A 21398-nucleotide genomic window follows, 5' to 3' on the forward strand; every position below is an offset into this window, starting at 1 on the left:
CCCAGCAGAGAGAAGAAATGGAATAGAAAATACTCCTAAGGATAGAATATTAAAAGGTTTCATTGGGGCTTCCCTGGTGGCGCAGTGGTTGAGAACCTGCCTGCCGGTGCAGGGAACACGGGCTCGAGCCCTGGTCTGGGAAGATCCCACATGCCGTGGAGCAACTAAGCCCGTGAGCCACGACTACTGAGCCTGTGCGTCTGGAGCCTGTGCTCCGCAACAAGAGAGGCCGCGATAGTGAGGGGCCCGTGCACCGCGATGAAGAGTGGCCCCCTCGCACGGAAACGAAGACCCAACACAACCATAAATAGATGAATAAATAAATAAAAATAAAAAGGTTTCATTAAACAGAGGAAGATTTGAACCTGCAGATCCAAACAGCTCGTCATAGTCCAGGAAAGAATGTGATAGAAAATGATCAACCATGAAACGCATATACAGCTGAGGTTACTTAACCTCAAAAGAAAGAGCACATCAAGTATACAGGCAGGGGAAGCGATCATTTAGGACAAGTGCACCTGACTTAACACGTGTCAGATGCTTGAATCCTCACGCCAGACCTCCAATATTGGTACTACTGGTACCCCAGACAGGAAAACCGAGGCCCACAGTTGTTATGTGTTGAACTGAGGATACCAACCCAGATCCTTGATTATCATTGCACTACATTGCCCACCGCCACCGCCCCCCAAAGGGTGGAAATATCAGTCTGGACAACATTGCACCTCAGTTCAGAAGATGCCAGCCTAAAATTCTGTAAACATTCTAAAATGCTGCAAAGAATTTGCCACCCAACCAAGTGGTCACATGTGTCCTAGGAACATAAATATATTCTCAATTAGAAAGTTAAATATAATGCAAACACATGCTTCTTTTCTTTAGCAAAATTATTTCATTCTGTACAGTTGCATTTCACTAAAGGAGATAACAGATGTGCATATTTTGTGATCATTTACATGTGGTGATATTTATTAGGACTGTAAGAAAGTTTCTGGCGAAGTTCCCACTAGATCAGGAATTCCTTTGAGTAGGGGCTGAGTGTCATCTTGTCTTGGGATCGCACACACTACTTGGGTCATAGCAGGTCACACTGAAGGATGGACTGGCTTAGAACAGCCCAAATCAATAGCAGAGAATCAGGGTCAGGTGAGGCCATCCGTGTATCATAGGCTTCGTTCCTACCAAAAAGGGATAGGAAATCTGCAACTACACTGGCTCAGACATCACAAAGAAACAACACAACACCTGCAGGCATGCTTTTTTATCAGGGCTATGAAACAAAGGCCCTGCTTTGGGGAGGGTGTCCACTCTTGCCTTGTGAGGTCTCTAACTTTGTGCTGAGCTGCTAGGACCACTTCAGTGTCATCTGCCCTACACATCTTCTGGGCAAGGATCCTTCAACTGAAAGCTCAGCCTCTTAAAGGAACTGGACTTGCAGGGTGAGCCCTCTGAATAGCCTGTGCCCAGACCAGTGAAGAGCTCTTCAGGACATCAAAAGCCCCATGTTCATTGGTGAGGCAACAGCTAAGGTCCACTCGACCTCAGTATCCCTTTTGACTGCACTGGTCACTGCTACTGGATGCCCAGATGTCTGGTCATTCTTGATTTGTTTCTTCAAGATACCAAAGCCTTTTTCCACCAAGCCTCAGAGTCTCCTCCGTGTAAGCCTTTGGTGGAGTCCTTCCAGCTGTATCTTTGGGCTCCTGCTTGCATTTTATAGGTTCTGACAGTAGCAACAAGCCCTACCACAGGAGAGATGGGACTAAAATATCAGCATTTGGTGTTAAAAACCTTTTTCATCACCTCACACCCATCGGGACGGCTACTATCACCGAAACAGAAAAAAACAGGTGTTGATGAGGATGTGGAGAAATTGGAACCTTTGTGCTCTATTGCCAGGAATGTAAATGGTGCAGCCACTGTGAAAAGCAGTATGGCAGTTCCTCAAAAAAAATTTTTTTAATGAGTTACTTACAGGATCTATCAACTCCACTTCTGAGTATACATCCCAAATAACTGAAATCAAGCTCTTTGAGAGAGATTTGTACACCCAGTTCATAGCAGCATTATTCAGAAACGCTAAAAGACAGAGGCAACTTAAGTATCCATCAGCAGATTAATGGATAAACAAACTGTATACAGGCATACCTTGGAGACACTGCGGGTTTGATTCAGGTCAACGCAATAAAGCCAATATCGCAACAAAGTGAGTCACACAAATGTTTTGGTTTCTCAGTGCATATAAAAGTTACGGTTATGCTATACTGTAGTCTATTAAGTGTGCAATAATATCACTATGTCTAAAAGAAATGTCACATACCTTAATTTAAAAATACTTTATTGCTAAAAATTGGTAACCATCATCTGACAATGCGTGGTTGTCATAAATCTTCAATTTATAAAAAAAATGCAATATCTATGAAATGCAGTAAAGTGAAGCACAATAAACAAGATATGTCTGTATATCCACACAGCAGAATATTATTCAGCTTAAAAAAGGGAGTAATTCAAAAATAAATAAATAAAACTAAAAAAAAAAGGGAGTAATTCTATCACTGTTTTTGAAGAAAGCAAACTTAAAATTATTGTAAATTTCAATTAGATAAATAAATGTAAGGGTATCCAGGAAGTTAAAAAAAAAAAGTATATATTTGAGGAGGAAGATATGTAGAATATTCCTACTAGGTATTGAAGTTTATTATAAAATCATAGTACTTAAAGATTTATGATACTCCTTTAGGAATAGACAAATCAATGGAAAAGAATTGGAAGTCCCTAAATAGACCCAAGTGTATTGGGAATTTGAAATACAATCCAGATGGCATCTCAAAGCAGTAGAGAACAGAGTATTAATAAGTGTTGCTGGAAATGGCTTGCACTTTGGAAAACAAAGCTGCATACACCACTAATTTTATCCAGATAAATATCAGATGGATTGTATTCATCCGCTAGGGCTGCCATAACAGAATACCACAGACTGTGTGGCTTAAACGATAGAAATTTGTGTTCTCACAGTTGTGGAGGCTCCAAGTCCGAGGTTAAGGTGCCGGCAGGGTTGTCTGGTGAGGCCTCTCTCCTTTGGTTGCAGACAGCTGCCTTCACACTGTGTCCTCACATGGCCTTTCCTCAGTGCTCATGTCAAGAGAGAGCCTTCTAGATTCTCTTCCTCTTCTTATAAACACACGCAATCCTACTGGATTGGGGTCCCACCCTTATGACCTCAGCTAGCCTGAATTACAGTCATCCCTTGGTATCCCCAGTAAGGGACTGGTTCCAGGACCCTCCTCAGTTACCAAAATTCAAGGATGCTCAAGTCCCGTATATAAAATGGTGTAGTATTTGCATATAACCTACACACATCCTCCCATATACTTTAAATCATCTCTAGATTACTTATAATACTTAATACAATGGAAATGCTATGTAAACAGTTGTAAATACAACATAAATGCTGTGTAAATAGTTGCTGGTGTGCAGCAAATTCAAGTTTTGCTTGTTGGAACTTTCTGGATTTTTTTTTTTTTTGAACATTTTCCATCCGTGTTTGGTTGAATCCGCTGACACAGAACCCATGAATACAGAGGACCGACTGTATCTCTGTGAAGGCCTTCCGAATACAGTTATGTCGGGGGTGTTGTCCTTAAAAAGAAAAGTCAGCTATTTTACCAGCAAAGATGGGTTTATTTGGGAATAGTACTTAATAGACTTGCAATTCAGGACAAGCATGCTACAGCAAAAACTATAGGCAAGTCCAACAAACAAAGGAGAGGAATGTTATTTTATAGAGAAAAAGGAAGACACTGGGAGGGTTGTTTTGAATGGAAGTCCTTTGGAGAAAAGTGAGAGTTCAGGGTGACAGTAGTTTCTCATTGGCCGAGTTTGCTGGGGTAGTTGATTTCTTGTAGGAGATGTCCTGTTGGGACTTGTAATTGAGGGGTCTTTTCCTGTTGCTGATTCTTCTGTTGGGGTTTGAAATTGACAATGCTTCCAGTAATCGACTTGAGTGGTACTTTATGACTTCATGAGAGCTCCCCCTGCTGGCCGCCTCGCTCCATTTTAATGAGGCTTCCCTTTATTAATTTTTACAGGGGTATGGCTTCACCCTCTGAGTTTGGGGAAACACATTTCAGTTCATAACTTCAATCAGAGATTTAAATATAACAAATAGAACCATAAAAATACTAGGAACCAAAAATCAGCATCACAACTTTATAACCCAACACACAGTCTATATATAAATATACTTTAACAATAAATAATTAAAATATTTATTGAACTCTTAAAAAAAATACTAAGAAAATAGGAGCAAGTATTTTTATAATGTGAATTTGGGAAGGCCAAGCATGTTACAAAATCCACAGTTCATTAAGTGAAAGTTTTGACTGGATTTTTAAAAAAATTTTATATGGTAAAAATCTCCCAATTAACAAATTAAGAAAAATATTTGCTACCTGAATAACAAAGGTTAATTTCTTTAAATTTAATTTCTCTGAAAAATCAATAAGATAAAAAAAGAGCCCCCTTTTCTTTAAAAAAAATGCACAAACAGCATGAATAGGCAATTTAAAAAGGAGAGATGTAAAGGGTCAAATATATGAAGAGACATTTACCTTCAAAACTAATATAAGAATTGTGCCTCCGAAAAACACTGAGATCCGCTTGAAAAAACAACAACAACAACAACTGAGATCCAGGCTATTGATGTTTTTCATTTTTGCTGAAATCCAGTGTCATCCATCAACTGTTAAAGGAAGTGAGCAGTTGTTTTGATAGCTGGAGTGGAAACTGGTACCATCTTCCCAAAGGGTAGTTTGGAATATGTGTCAAAATATTTATTGTTCACACTCTGACCCAGCATTCTCACTTCTAGGAATTTACCCAAAGGAGAATCTCATAAAAAATAAAGGACAGTAAGAATTTCATCAGAGCACTATTATAATGTCAAAAAATTGTATTTTTGTCCATCAATAGGGATTGGTTAAATAGTGTCGATGAAAAATTAATCAGTCGATCTAAGAAAGAAATGGAAATTTTTATTGGAACCAAATTGAGGATTATAACCCGGGAAGAGCATCTCAGAAAGCTCTGAGAACTGTTCCACCCTTTACAAGTCAAAGCAGAGTTATATAAGTTTTTTGAGACAGAGGGTTGTACATCAAATGGTGGATTATTGACAGTTTGCATAATACGGATCTGCAGGTACAAAGTGGTGGGTCATGTGACCCCTTACAAGATCAAGAAGGAACGTAATCTTTTTTTTTTTAACTAATTAATTATTTATTTATTTTTAGCTGTGTTGGGTCTTCATTTCTGTGCAAGGGCTTTCTCTAGTTGCGGCAAGCGGGGGCCGCTCTTCATCGCGGTGCGCGGGCCTCTCACTATCGCGGTCTCTGTTGTTGCGGAGCACAGGCTCCAGACACGCAGGCTCAGTAGTTGTGGCTCACGGGCCCAGTTGCTCCACGGCATGTGGGCTCTTCCCAGACCAGGGCTCGAACCCGCGTCCCCTGCATTGTCAAGCAGACTCTCAACCACCGCGCCACCAGGGAAGCCCGAACGTAATCTTTTAAGGTGTTGTCTTGTTGATGCTAGGAGAATGTTGCACTTGATGGTTGCGAGGTATTTCTGTGGAAGGGGAGGTTTGCATGATGCATAATGTGCATACACAGTGCACAGTGCGGAGAGAGAGGCAGCCAAATGGCAGAGAAAATTTTTTATGTCCCAGTTTTTCTTGTCTTGCCATAAAATATGAATTTTATTTCACATAAGTTATATATAGACAGTGTTATACTATAGCATCATTAAATGATGTACATCTGTGTGTACTGAGTGAAAAGCATATTGCAGAACAGGCTGTGAGATTGTATGTACAAAGACGGAAAGTAAGATGTCTGCAAAGATGTTCACCAAGATGTTCCCTCCAATGGCGGGGTTTCCGTTGATTTTTATTTCCGTCTTTCTACGTTTGGAGTAATTTTACAAACAAATAAGGATTATTATTGTAATAAAGGCAACAAAGTATCACACCCCCCCCACCCGGGAAATCAATTACTCCCTCCTCTGAAGAGGGTGGGGCGGGGGGGGGGGGCGGGTTGCCACGTGAGGTGACCACATAGTGCAGGAAACAGAAACAGGGACTCCTTTCCACGCAGGATCTCACCACCGCACCATCAGCCTAAGCCACTTGTGTTTCAAACCCAGGAGTGGTTTTTTTTGTGTGTTTTTTTTTTACTACTGTCAATTAGGTTAAACAAATTCAGTTATCTGCACGTGCATTATTCATTTCGTGTACAGTCTCTGTCTTCCTCCCTATTCCTTAGGTATTAACAGCCAAATGCAAAATCTGACCATATTTTTAAGTAAACACACGGCATAGAAATCATAAACGATATTCCGAATTTAAGTGTGAATTCGCTTGGGATTGTCTTTGTACTAATGGTTCTCTCCAACAGCCTGGATAGCCCAGAGCTGTTTGGTGGAGCCAAATGGTAAGTGTCCGGAAATTTGCCGACACAGCCCTTTGGGCATCAGTGTTGTGACTCTTGCTTCACATTTGTTTGTTTGTTTTTTAAATAAATTTATTTATTTATTTATTTTTGGCTGCGTTGGGTCTTCGTTGCTACGCGCGGGCTTTCTCTAGTTGCGGCGAGCGGGGGCTACTCTTCGTTGCGGTGTGCGGGCTTATTGTGGTGGCTTCTCTTGTTGCAGAGCACGGGCTCTAGGCACGTGGGCTTCAGTAGTTGTGGCTCATGGGCTCTAGAGCGCAGGCTCAGTAGTTGTGGCGCATGGGCTTAGTTGCTCCGCAGCATGTGGGATCTTCCCGGGCCAGGGCTCGAACCCGTGTCCCCTGCGTTGGCAGGTGGATTCTTAACCACTACGCCACCAGGGGAGTCCCTCACGTTAGTATTTGAACCGTGGCTCTTTCCTCATAATTCTTCTAACAGATATGTGTTTAACACATATTATTCTTATGTTTTTCTAGCACTTCCTAAGAGTTGTGGCTGTGCTGCCAGTTTGTGAATTCTTTGGAAAGAACAAAATGTGTTTTTATGGTTTTATTTTTCCAGAAGATAAAACATGCACTATTAAGTTTCTGAAGCCAAAGCACAAAATTCTGAAGCCAAAGTCAGTAGTTTTTCAAACAAAAGAAGAGTGAGGCTCGAATATCATGGTATTCCCTGTGAACAAGTGAGAAAGGGCAAAACTGGGGAGATCATCATGTTCTGATAGGTCATAGATGGACGATTAAAAGGGTCTGGCGAAATCCAGGAAAGGGATGTAATTAAGATGATAGATGATATTAAGGTGGAAAGAATGGCATTTCTAAAAGAAAATAAATATAAATTATGTCACATGACCCGCCAAAAGTCTAGAGGCAGTGCTAATAGATTTTGCCTTTTCGATAGGTCTCGTCTGAACTCTGTAGCAACCCTTTCTCACTCCAGCTTCTGCTAGTTTAACAATTTAGGTTTAACCCTTTTGTTCATTTTCCCTTCCTCTGCCAGAAGCATTTATAACCCTCACCCAGACCTTTAGAAATTCAGTGATTCAGATGATAACTTTCTACAATCAAATTTAGAAAGAAAATCAAAAAAGGGGGATACGAATGAGCACTTCTAGAACAGGTATCAGATAAGAGGAAAGGACTCTTTGAATTAAATCAGAGAGTAGAATGTGAGAGTAGAACAAGAACGTGAAGGACTTCCCTGGTGGCGCAGTGGTTAAGAATCCGCCTGCCAATGCAGGGGACACGGGTTCGAGACCTGGTCCGGGAAGATCCCACATGCCGTGGAGCAACTAAGCCCGTGTGCCACAACTACTGAGCCCGCGAGCCACAGCTACTGAAGCCCGCATGCCTAGAGCCCGTGCTCCGCAACAAGAGAAGCCACTGCAATGAGAAGCCCACGTACAGCAATGAAGAGTAACCCCCGCTCGACGCAACTAGAGAAAAGCCTGTGCGCAGCAACGAAGATACAATGCAGCCAAAAATAAATAAATAAATTTATTAAAAAAAAAAAAAAAAAGGACGTGAAGAGTGCATCCCACTTCAAGAGGACGTTTTGGGTGGAGGCACCACAGGCATCAAATTGCCCTGATCATTTCTGAGAAATGACTTCATGTCTATGGCTCAAACACCCTTCCCACCCTACCAGAAAGTAGCCAAGTGAATAATGAAACAATAACACACTGTATGTATAATAGCGTCTGTTATATCATTTAGCCACAAACCACCAGGTATTGCTATTCCCGTTTACAGGAGTGGAAACTGAGTGCCCGGATGACACAGCTCAGCAGTGCTGAGTGCAGCTCTGTCAGGGACATTGCTTTTTGACTCACAACCCCGTGCTTCCTCTCTAAGACATGCTGTTGCTTTCTAGAATCCCTAGAGCTAGAACCCGCTTGTTATGTTCATCTTTCACCCCTGCGTCAGCCCCAGAAACCTCTTGAGAGACTCACTAGTTTCTGTCACCAAATAAATTACTCTTTTGGCGAACTTGCAAAATGACTGAATTATGGCTTCCTTTGTGGGAAATTGAGATATGTCAAAGCTAAGAGGTGGTCAGAGTCATACAGGACACACAGCAACCTGTTGGAAGTGTTTGGTTAAGTCAAGGTCCAGGGTCAGTCATTCTAAACAAGCTGAGAGCTTTGCGGTTCTGGTGGTGAAGACCATGTAATGACAAGCTCTTACTTAGATTAACTTGGAGATATTAAAACTGTCTTTCAAGCATCTTAGAATTACCTCTTAATGTGCAATCAACTTTTGATGTGGAAAAAAACCTTTATGCTGGTGATAGGAAACAGCAGCTAATCCTCTATTCTGGACATTTGACTTTAGAATTCAGAGACGGACTCTCTGTTATATTATTAATTTATTCACACGTATCTCCCAACCCCTCTGGTGTCCTCTGGGAATAACCTTACTCACAACTAGATGCTGTTTGTGGCCTAGAACCCAATGATTGAGAATTATCTATATTGATCTGGGTCAATACAGAATAGTTGCTGGGAACCAGTGGAAGCCAAATGTCTGCTATAACAGAATACCATAGACTAGGTAGCTTAAACAGCAGAAATTCATTTTGCACAGCTCTGTAGGCTGGGAAGTCTGAGACCATGGTGCCAGCATGGTCAGGTTCTGGTGAGGGCTCTCTTCCTGACTTACAGATGGCCACCTTCTTGCTATGACCTCACATGGAAGGGAGAAAGAGAGAGAGATTCTCTCTCATGTCTCTCGTAAGGGCACTAATCCTGTTACCGACCAGGGTTCTTGGCCTTCTTAATCAATAGAAATTGATCAGAGGCCAGACAAGAAATTCAGGTAAGGCTCTATTGGGGGCCCTGCTGCAGCTGGGGGGTGGGGGTGAGAACAAATAATAGGTTCCCTTGCTTGCTCGCTCCCCAAGGTGGGACGAGCTGGTTCCTTATATGGGGTGAGGGTAGGGGCAGGTCCAGGGGTTGGGCTGGAGGGGTGGCTTAGGTGGTCTGCCCACCCCTTTGGTGATTTTGTGTGCAGAGGGCATGTGCAGACCCTGCTTTTGCTCCTGACACCCTTTTTTTTGCTCCCAGCTCTGCAGAAGTGGCAGTTGGGTTTTTGGTCTTTTTGCCTCTTTCAGTCCATAATTTTCCCCAACTGCACTTTGTACAGTTATTTTTAGTCCGTTATAGTTTCCCTGCTGCTTGGGGAGATGTTTGTCCAGGTGCAAACATTCAGCAAAAGGTCCCAGGTCCCAGGCCTGTCTCAATCCCATTCATGAGCTTTCAACCCTCATGACCTAATTACCCACCAAAGGCCCCACCTCCAAATATCATCACATTGGAGACTTAGGCTTCAACATGTGAATTTGGGGGGTGGTGGGAGGACACACACATTCAGCCCATAGCATAATAATTTGGAAGTATCTTGAGAATGCCCTTAAAAACTGGTACGTTGATCTCAAATACTCTCCAGCATTAGAAGAAAGAAAAAATTCACAAGGATTCACCCTGTAGTGTTAGCTCAGGACTTAGAGGTGAGGCATAAACCTGTGATGTCCTCAGGATTCTACTAGGGATAAACGGCGTATGATTTCTTCTGTTGGAGTGTGTACCAAGTTTGACCTTGTGAAAGATACCATTGCACAATGGGGGCTGCAACCTGGCTGTGCTCTTGACTGTGATCCTGCTTTGTTTTCTTGGGGTGGAGGGAGGAACAGGCAGAGCCATCAAGGATGATTGTAATTGATTCCAAGTAGTATTGTTAAATGGACCAGGCTTGCTGAGAAATAGGTGTGAGTCGCTCTACTTTAGATGCAAAGGATAAATGCAGGGGGTGTCACAGCCAGAATAGTAATTATGTCATCTGCCTTGTCCAGGAATGTGATTTAGTAATTGCAACATTTTCTCCCCATCATTGAAGCTTGTAATTATAGTGCAACTAACGGGATTATGTGCTAACTTGGGCTGTTTCAATCACCTCTTTTATTTTGAAATGTAATGGTAAAATTCCACAGCTGTTCCCAGGCTGCTGATTCTTTTCAACATCTGTTATCTTGTAACTCTTAACAGAGTTCACTACTAAGGAGAGGAGGCAAAAATGCTCTGGGCATTTCATAACAGAGGCCTTTAGGCAGAGCAGACTTCAGGCTTGATGAGAAAGCATAAACAGGAAGGGAGCTTCACATTTCCAACCAGAATAAAATTTTCCCTTTGAAAGTGAATCGTCTATTTTATGTTTCAAAGATGGCAGATGTTTCTGGGATATGGCGAAGTCTGCAAGCCATGTTTTATATGCACTGATTAAGGAAACCCTCCCTTTCAATCTAAGGAGCAGATTTAGGTTAATTAATGCCTGGATACTAAACTGTGTGTTAGGATGTCACCTTTCATGTGGAAGCCTCATCAAGATGTTCATTACGGGACTTCCCTGGTGGCTCAGTGGTTAAGAATCCGCCTGCCAATGCAGGGGACACGGGTTGGAGCCCTGGTCCGGGAAGATCCCACATACCGTAGAGCAACTAACCCCGTGAGCCACAACTACTGAGCCCGCGAGCCACAACTACTGAAGCCTGTGAGCGTAGAGCCTGTGCTGCGCATCAGGAGAAGCCACCGCAAGGAGAAGCCCGCACACCGCAATGAAGAGTAGCCCCCGCTCGCCACAACTAGAGAAAGCCCACGCGCAGCAACGAAGACCCAACGCACTCAAAAATAAGTAAATAATTTTTTAAAACCTATATAAATAAATATTTTTAAAAATACCTGTAAAGGTGTTCATTACATGTATGTATCTTTTCAGATCCCATTACAGCAAACTTCAGGGGTTATCCAAGATACTTTGGTTATACAGGAATAAAGGGACCTTAGACACTGCATGAAATAAAGCTGATAGCGAAGGTGGAAAAAGGTGGAAAACTCCCTTTTGTTGTAAGATGACTTACTCGCTCGTATACCGTACTGTACAGTGTTCTCAACAATCTGAGTGCATCTAGGAAGCTAATATTGCGTGGAGCCAACCCAGACCCACACATTTGGTCTTAAACTGGGCGCCAATTACTGGGCGCTAATACTGACTTGATTCCAATTTCATTCCTGTTGTACGGGTGCACGGATGGAACTCTGCAGTCCAGAGGCGTGCAGTTATAACTAAGCAAACACATCTGTGATCCTAAAATAACAACAACAACAACAACAAAAGGAGGCAATCTAAGAACAGCTTGTTTTCTTGAAAGAAAAATTGTGGCATCAAGTGCAGTGTCACCTTTGGAGGTGACAGAAAAATCCCTAAATTAGACCTGCTTGGAGCTAGCGAGGCCAGACATTAACAACATGGTTTTCAGAGTGTCGTAGACACGGGGCTGGGAGGGGAGCAAATACACAACTGTGAGACCGGAAGGAGACCCAGCCCCATCTCGCCTCCGCGGGCGTCCCCCAACGCCCCATTTTTTTGAACCCTCTCCTCCCATGTCCTGGCCTGATGGTTGGCGATGCAGCGCCCCCTTGCGGTTGCTCCCGGGAAATTACACTTGTCAAATCCACCCACGATGGATGGGTGTTGACAAGCATCTGAACATGTAAACTGATCAAGGGGAAGGAAGCTGTAATGTTGGGATTGGTTGTTAGCAAGCCAACTTCGGACCAGCTGGATCGTGCTGTTAATAGGTAAACTGAGGCGCACTAAAATTTTTGAAGAGTTTATTTAGGCATACGTGGAGTCGAATCCAGCAACGCCAAACCAAAGGTAGTTAGCGGTCCACCGACAGCCATAGGGCAAGGTGTTTATAGAGAAGATGCTGAAGCAAAGCAGCTATTAGGTATAGCTTAAGCGGTTGTCTTAGGTGGGAAGACCCAGCTGGCTGTTTGTGATCGGTCTTAAGTTTCACTTTCTCAAGTTCTCAGGCTTCTTGGTTTTGGTTAGTTTACGAAGGCTACTAAGGAATTAGAGCCAACTCAGTGTAATAACATCCTTGTTTAATTCTCTAACAGCGTGTAATGTAGGTCACAGCCTCGAGGGAGGAGTCTCAGGGTGACATTGGCAGCGTCCATCCGGTCACTCCCCAGGGCACGGGGAGAGAAAGCCAGTCCCAGCTGAGGACACTCACCTGTTAGGGTTTCCTTGGCAAGACTGTCCCTGGATTAAACAAATGACCTAAGAAACTTTAGTTGCAAGACTCTTCTCCTACTGGTCACGTGAGTTCCCAGGTAGCTGGTCTACAAGGAGAGTGTGCTGGCCCAGCAGGCGAGAACTTTCCAGACCACCTTACAGTTAAAGTTTTCATGAGCAGTTGATCAGGCAGTTGCTGCAGCATTTAGCTTCTGTGGCCAGACTGCTTAGCTTCAAATTCTGGTCCTCTCTCTTACTAGTTGTATGACCTTGGGCAAATTTCTTAACTTTCATGCATCAGTTTCCTCATCTGCAAAGTGGCTTTAAGAATAGTACTTAGAAGAATTAAATGAGGTCATACATAGGATGGTGCATTTAGCACAGGGTCTGGCACATAATAAGCACTCAGTAAATGTTAGCTATTGTTTTTATTAATGGTTTTATACAGCTGTCTCTTGAACTTGTTTAATATGGATCTGCCACAGGAGATGAGCCATTCTTGGCATGCCAGAAAATCGTGTTTCTGGGTTCAGATGGCTGGGACCAGCCTCTGGATAAAGGAGGCAGGTTGACCAAGGTATCTTCCCCTGTGTGGAAGTGGATGGGGTACTCAGACACCCCTGTCTCCCTGCCCTTGTTCATGGCCCTGCAGTGGTGTGCAGCTATTCTCCTGTGATGTTTTAGCACATACTAATTATTCTAGTGACTTTATAATTTTTGAGTCTTCTCAGTTAGATCTTTAGAGGACAAAAATCCTGCCTTATTTTTTCCCCTATGCCCTCTCAATTAGCTAAAAGATGAACACTCAGTAAATACTTCCCAGATGAGACGATAAGGTTTATAGAGAATTCAGAACAAATGGAAGCATGTCCCAAAAAATGAAATAGATGGGAAAAATGAAAACTAGAGAGGGAATGTTAAGACATTCTTATATTTATTTATTTATTTATTTATTTATTCTTTGCTGTGTTGGGTCTTCGTTTCTGTGCGAGGGCTTTCTCTAGTTGTGGCGAGCGGGGGCCACTCTTCATCGCGGTGCGCGGGCCTCTCACCGTCGCAGCCTCTTGTTGCGGAGCACAGGCTCCAGACGTGCAGGCTCAGTAATTGTGGCCCACGGGCCTAGTTGCTCCGTGGCATGTGGGATCTTCCCAGACCAGGGCTCGAACCCGTGTCCCCTGCACTGGCAGGCAGATTCCCAACCACTGCGCCACCAGGGAAGCCCAAGACATTCTTAAATGAACCATCTGGAAGAGCTCACTGAAGTCACAGCTAAGAGGACAGGTGGCTCTTAGGGGAAGAAGGTCCCAAGACTGCCGCCCTCTTGTGTGTGCTGGCCTGGGCAGCAGTGTAGACCAGTTCGCAGTGGTTGCCAGAGAAGCCACTGGATGACTTCCGTGGTCACCCTAACAAGGTGGCCACGGAGAAGACCCCATGCCTTTCTGGGCCCTGGGAGAAGCCTGGAACGGAGAGTAGGGGATCGTGACTAAGGCAGTCAGGGGAGAGCACTTGGCTTTGGGTCAGAAGGTGGAAGTAAGCGTGCTGTGTGCCGAGCTCCGTCTCTCGGCTCCATGCCCACGTGCTCGCTCTGTGATTCTGGTTCTCTCGTGTGTCCATCACAGCTTTGTGGGCTTCAGAGTCAGCTTCCCTGCTCGTGTGCTCTAGTTCCTTGTGATGGCTTCACGGGTCCCCTGCAGGCCTATATTTGTGGCCTCAACTGGGAGATTCCTGTATGTGTGTCCTGTAAATCACTGCAAACTTCACTCTCATTCAACCCAACATCCATTTATTTAGGATCTAAAATATTGCCGTGGTGCTATTAGAGCTCAAATTATAGACTGTTTAGAGTAAACAGGATCTTGGAGATTTCTAACTCACCCAGTCTTACAAATGAAGAAACTAAATAAAGCTCAGAGAGTTTGAGTTACTTACCCAAGGTCACACAGCCATCTTGGGGGCGGAGATGAATGGGGAAGCCTGATGCCCCATTCCACACTCTCAACAAATGTAGACTTTCTCAGGATTCAGGTTGACTCATCGGCTCAACTTTTAGTTGTTTCATTCAAAGGAAAAATTCATTACATATCTCTACTGGAATTATTTGTAGGATTCCAGGCACTGCTAAAATAGGTAGGTCTGGGCTGGAAATCAGAAGAAGAATTTCTGTAAAATTTTGGAAGATGGGCCAGTTTTTAAAACCTGATGGAAGGTGTATGGCTTGTACGTACTGGGGCTTTCAAACATCTTTGATTCACTTGTGGAGTGTTTTTTCATTCTGGAGAAGATTTAGACATGGAATGTACAAAAAGGATTCACTTTGCCTGCTATATACTTACCCTGGCCTGTAGCCTCTAATAAGCACAAGCTAATGGGCAGGATGTTAATTCACAGACCACTCATTTGCCAGACACGTGACACGGACCACGGGCAAAATGAGCTTCCTCTTAGCGAATCCTTCTCGGCACCTGGCCTTCTCCCAGCAACTCCTCCCCTGGAACTCCTGGAGTTGAGCTGGGGGATAGTTTGATCCACAGTTGCCAGGTGTCAGGAGGCTTCAGATAAGCCTGGAAGGAAAATGGAAAGGGTGTTCCGGTCAGGAGCAACTGTCTCCTCAGGGGAGTGGCCATTCCAAGTTCAACATGTGCTTATATGTGCGTTCTATATAATGTGCTTATGATCTGTGTTCTGTTGAGGAGGAATAAGTGGCTGTGTTGATCACGAGAGTGGATTGCAATAAAACAATGACACTAATAATAATAACTACAGTCACACTGGCTTGGCTTGAGCCAGCACTCGGCTTTATCCGTCTAGAAATGGTTTCGCAGAGTAATAGTGAGGCTACTGGCCTGGAGCTTCCACTTACCCCTCAGTTGACAGGAGGACGAGGCTATCTGGACCTTCCTGCTGGCTCCTCATTCCTCTCTCGGTATGGATCTACTCTACCACCAGGCGACATCTCTTTGTGTTACCTAGCCTACGCTCATACTGCCCGATGCACAGCAGGCCAATAAATCGAGAGATAAGGTGTTGGGGCATGGAAGAGTGACTTTATTCAGAAAGCCAGCAGACCAAGAAGAGGGTGAACTACTGTCCCAAAGAACCATCTTCCCGGAGTGAGAATTCAGGCTTCTTTTATACTAAAGGGGCAGGGGGTGTGGCTGGTAGTTGCAGACTTCCAGATGTAGGAATCTTTTGTTTTTGCACCTGTCCCCATAGGTCAGGTCACGGTGTTCCTATAAACCTCCAACAAGACAACTGTTGTCCTCTGTTCTGCAACTTTTTATCTCTATATGAATGGAAAGGTGTTTTACCTTTAAAGGTCAGAGCTTTGAGAATAGGCTGTCCTGTATATTTCAGGCTCTAGGCAACATTCTTTTACAGAAGGTGCAGAGCCAGCATGCCTAAGCACAGGAAACAGTGCACAGGGGTTAGAGCTAAAGGAACTGATCCAATATGGAGTCACGTTTGTTCTTCTCTATTACATTTCCTTGGAAGCATGTTTCAAAACCTGTCTCCTCTGGGTTTGCACAAGTCTACTCTCCAGGCCACGGAATGGCCTTGTCGGTGGTGGTGCACACGACACAGCCTGTCCTTGGGCTTGTCTGCTCTCCAAATGGACACCTCTGCCTCGGACCCACCGTGAACCAGCCTCTAACCCTGCACCTGTGCTGTGTCCCCCCCCCAGGTCTCCCAGGCAGCAGCGGACCTCCTGGCGTACTGTGAAGCTCACGTGCGGGAGGACCCTCTCATCATTCCAGTGCCTGCGTCAGAAAACCCCTTCCGAGAGAAGAAGTTCTTCTGTACCATCCTCTGACTCCGTTTGCTATGAAAACGTCTCCTTTTCTGTCCGTAAAATCCCTCGTAGAGACCGCGCATGCTCTTAGCTTTAGGGAGCTCTGCCCACACCCGCCCCCGCCCAACCAGGATTGCCCAGGCCTGTCTCCTCTTTTCATTGGTTTTCTTCACTGCATTCTGTTTCACTTTTTTCTTTTCGTTTTCATGTTATTTTCATTATTAGAAAAGGAAATAGGCATTTTTGTAGCCAAATAACAAATGTGCCAAGTAGAAATAAGTATGGGTTTAAGGGCTTAAATTTTTTTAACATCAATTCCCAAGTTTACATAGGTCAAGTGTATACATTTCAGTGGATAATTTATTGAGAAGTGGATAATTTACTGAGAAGTGGATAATTTATTGAGAAGAGAAAACAATCCCCCATTCGTGATCATTCAGTGTCAGATTAGATCGTTTTGACCAACTGAAGTATATGGGTAAAGTTTCCATCTCTCTTCCTGGAGAAAGCAGTTCTGGAAGTTCTCTATTTCCTGCTTTTCTGTCGTCCTATTTAAAGAAGAAATAACCTACATCATCGGGTGGTTTTCTAAACGTGGGTCATCCTGGGGCCTTGTGGCCCAGCCCCTGAGGGAGGGTCCAGACCCCTGTTTCCCACTGATTGTCATTGATCCCTTTGGAGGTGGTCCTTCTCCGAATGTAGGTGTTGGGTGGATATTGGAGTGAGCTTAACTGGAAATGTCACACCATTACCTCTGTTTATGTGCGCCAGCCAGGCGGGCCAGGGGCACATGTCTTCTCTCCAAATGCCACCTCATCCTGCTCCCTCCTATTCTGGCTCCTGCTCTGCATGGGCTGCATTAATAAGGGCCTGTTCTGGGCACAGCACTGGGTCCTGTGGGGTTTCACCAGGGTGGCCCCTGCCCCAGAGGAGTGAGCGAGGGGCAGCAGCTCACCACGTAGCTCATCCAGTGATCAGAGCATTCACACGTATCCACTTATTTAATCCTCCAACAATAAATAAATGCCGTGAGAGTACGTCTGTTCTAAAGAGAGGGAAACTGAGGCACAGAACGACCATGTAGTTTCCCCGAGGTTATAGATGGTGAGCCGGAAGGAAGACTGGGACCTGAGCCCCTGAGCTCCACTGCCTTCCAGGCTTACCTGTTTGCAGGCAGGTAGGTAGACCTGCAGACAACCTGAGCCACATGCCACAAAGCACCGTTGCCGGGGTCCGCCCAGCAGCACACTTCTCTTCCCATCTTCGCCAGGAGCAGGCGTGTTGGGCCCGTATTCTGGCAGCTTACGGAAGGTGAAACGTGGCCTGCTGCTATGGAAGGCTAGGCGGCTCTCGATTTTTCTGAGACAGACTTGCAAGCCCCACCTCAAACAAACTCCTACCACCCCGGATGAAGGAAGGGAATAAACCGCAGGGGCAGAGAGCACTCTGTCCAAGTATGTCCCCTTCCATTTGTTTGGAAACTGTCTCCCGTCCTGGCTCTGGCAGTGGCTTCACTGTAGGGCAAGCCATTGTGTGCCTGGAACCTGCAAACCGGGGATAATGGCAGTTACTCCTCCTGCCTTTCTGTCTAGGACAGAGGGAGGTGATACATAGATGAAAGCTCTGATTATCATTTAAAACAAATGTGCTAAATGCCAGGCTACAGTATAGGGAAGAATGCATGACTTCAAAGATCCATGGTTCAGTTGGAGGAATCATGTAAAACCGCCTACAAAGAGGCAAATGTCATTTTCAGATCAATTAATGACTTGCTACCCTCATAAATGGTTTCAGTACATTTTTATTCTTTGCTGCTTTCGTTGAAACCCACGCTTTGTTTCATGAAAGCTCCCTGATAATAACACTGTTGTTAGGAGGCTGTGTGCTCAAACTATAGCAGAACTGTGTGCTGTCTGTGACAATAGGACTTCCAGTCCTCCTCTGTTTTGGTTTATGACCAGGATCTCTTCATTCTGTGGTCCACATCAACGTCATGAAGCCGACAAAGCAAAGTACAGTCCATAAAAGCACATCAGAGAAGCCGGGAAAGTGGGACAGCACGGAAACTGGCTAAATCAGGTCAAGAGAATAATGTACTCCTCCTAGTCTTCACCAGACTTTCTCCCCTTTGTTTTCACTTCCAACATCCCTGCATATTCTGCCTCCACTTTTTCCCTCTTTTTCCTTCTCCTCCTCTCTTCCTTGCATCCCTCCATGAGATGCTTTTTGTCCTTTTACTACGCCTTTTCCTTCCAAACCTATGGCGTTTTGTGTGGCTTGCCCCTTTTAACGTATCCCTGAAGTCATTGCTGCCCTTAAGGGCAAGTTCGTGAACATGCGCTGTGAGACACGCAAACGTGTGGATGAGCCCCTCCCCCGCTAGCAATCGCCGGGAGCTGATGAAGCTGCCTGTAGCAGGCAGTTGTCATATGGTGTTTCTAGCTTGGCTGTCCAGCACCTGACCCCTTTCCTAAAGGGGGAAATCATGAAATCACCCCTATGTATAAATGTAGGGATGCAGTGCCCCCAGCACAGTGGATGCTGAAGTGGGGAGGTCTTCTCTGTCTCTCAGGTGCATCCCCTTTTCCAGCACCAGACCGGCCAGTGACCCAGGGTGAACTCCTTGGACTCCCATGCTTGGGATTGTGAGCCTGGTGCAAGTGACACAGAAATTAAGGGATGCTGAGATTCGTTTCATGGGAGCTGTGGTGGTCCAGGGGTGGCAGTGGTCCAGCAGGGAAAGTGTCTAGGATTGGCAGGCTGCAGGGGTGGTGTGTCCAATGGTAGTAATGTCCAGGGATGGCAGAGTCCTGAGCAGACCGTTCCTGCTTCGTTTCTTGGCCCCCATCCATCTTCCCAGGTCTCCTTTCTAGCTTTCTGTCAATTTTGTGAGCCGCCATGCTCCATCCAATAAATTCCTCATTCTTCTGTGAAATAGCTTGGGTTGAATGTACATATCATATGACCTAAAAACTCCACTCCTCTACGCAACAGAAATGTGTACGTATATTCACCAAAAGAAATGTACTAGAATGTTCACAGAAGCACTGTTCATAATAACCCTGAACTGGAAAGTACCCAAATGCCCATGTTGAATGGATAAATTAGGGTATATTTGCACAGTGAAGTCCTACACAGCAAGGAGAAGGGGTGCTCCTGCCGCCACACACACGGCACCATGTAAGTCTCACAAGAGGAGGCAAGTTCGTACTGTATGGTTCCATTTATATCAAGTGTGAAACCTGGCAAAGTTCGCCTCTGCTGTTGCAAGTAGGGATATGAGTTACTCCTGGGGGAATGGTAACCAGAAGGGCACAAGGGAGATTCTCGGACCTTCTGTTCCTCGATCGGGTTGCTGGTCACCTGGGCGTATCTATAGTTTGTGAAAATTCTTCGAGCTGTACCCTTGTGGTTTGTGCCCTTTTCTGTATGGATGTTGTACTTCAATAAAAAGTTGGTTTTGTGCCTAGCAATGGGGAAGCCTACGGTTATTTTTTTTCCTGTTCTTTTTTTGGCACTTTGCTCAACTTTCTACTCCTGTTTAGGTATAACATCATTAGTGGGGCATTTAAGTGTATTTAACAACATTCTGAAATACGAAATACTTGTAATCCACAGCTCTCTGGACAGAGAATAGCTCTCAGCACAACGCAGACGGTTGCCTATGAATGGGGCATGTGAGTGTCGTGCGTGGAATCTGTGTCTTTGGGGAGAACGGTTGAGGAATCCTCCTGGGATTTCCCACTCGGCTCAGCCTCTGTCAGTGAGGCCGGTGACCTACCCTGAGCCCCTCCTGCCTTCCGACCACTGGAATGAATGGAGGGGATGGCCGGCCACAAAAACCTATTATCAGACACCACCTCTGGGGGAAGGAGCTGCTACAGGCACCAGCTGGCTTTGTGGTGATGCATTTTCTGAATGCAACCCGGTCTCCCAAATACACTGAAGCAGACATGGCTCCCTCAACTCTGCTCCCACCCACGGGGGCACTGGGCCCCCTTCCAAACCTCTGATTGAGTCCGAGGTCCCCCAGGGCTGTCTCCTCGGCTCTCAGCTCCCAGGTGGCCTCAGCATTCTCCTTCTTGCAGCTCTGAAACGTTGAATCCCAGGGTGATCACAGAGTGGCTTCATGCTGGGACTCCTGCTACATGAATCCACAGGTCTTACCTTTGATTCTGAGCGCCAGGCCCACGGAACTCGACAGTGAGTCTGAATTGTAAGCAGCCTCCCTCCGAGGGAGCCGCGGGACGGGAGCAAACCAAAGGTCAGAAGGAATTTTGTTCTGATGACTGTTCCAATTTGACATGAAAATAATGATAACAGCTAGTGTTTGGGGAATTCCCTGGAGGTCCAGTGGTTAGGACTCGGCACTCTCACTGGTGTGGCCCTGGTTCAATCCCTGGTCAGGGAACTAAGATCCCACAAGACGAGCAACAAGGCCAAAACGACAACAACAAAAACAAAAACACAAAACAACTAGTGTTTTGACCTGAGAAGAACATGGTTGTCATAGATTAGACAGAACTGACCTACACCTCCATCTCCTTCAGCCCTTCAGGGTGGCAAGAAGACACCAGTTTTTATGGAGGACCCAAGCGATGCTCTCCACCCCGCCCCATGCTTCAGCTCCATCTCTCGGGGGCACGCCCCTCCGCCCTCCCTGGGACACACAGCCAGAGCAGCAAGGGTGGAGGATACGCTGGGTGTCTGCCCAGTGTTTCTGGAGGTACGTGTGGGTGAGCTGGTGGTAACTCCCACTGGTCAAAACCTGACAACCCATCCAGTTTCTAATAAAACCCTTACACTTGATTCTGCATTAGCTGTAAATAAGTTACTGACTTGTAAGATGTTCAGGCCCATGCCTGGTAGTTAACCAAATGCTGGAGTTATTGTGACCACTTAACCTTTAAAATGGATAAACAAGGTCCTACTGGATAGCACAGGGAACTGTACTTCAATAGCCTATGATAAACCATAATGGAAAAGAATATGAAAAAGAGGGTACATATATGTATAACTGAGTCACGTTGC

At 45.0% G+C, this 21398-nt stretch overlaps 1 protein-coding gene across 3 annotated transcripts in view; it reads left to right on the forward strand.

Annotated features, from left to right (window-relative positions):
- Positions 1–19840, forward strand: part of GNG4 (G protein subunit gamma 4) — a 71336-nt gene extending 51496 nt beyond the window's left edge. For all 3 annotated transcript variants that reach the window (XM_082407749.1, XM_082407748.1, XM_082407750.1), the window contains one exon: positions 16260–19840. In XM_082407749.1, coding sequence (XP_082263875.1) covers positions 16260–16388 — 129 coding nt within the window. In that variant the 3' untranslated portion in view covers positions 16389–19840. The remainder of the gene's footprint in view (positions 1–16259) is intronic.
- The last annotated feature ends 1558 nt before the right edge of the window (positions 19841–21398 follow it).

This window comes from Balaenoptera borealis (assembly GCF_965194805.1).
Source record: "Balaenoptera borealis genome assembly, chromosome: 10".
Taxonomy (NCBI): Eukaryota; Metazoa; Chordata; class Mammalia; order Artiodactyla; family Balaenopteridae; genus Balaenoptera; species Balaenoptera borealis.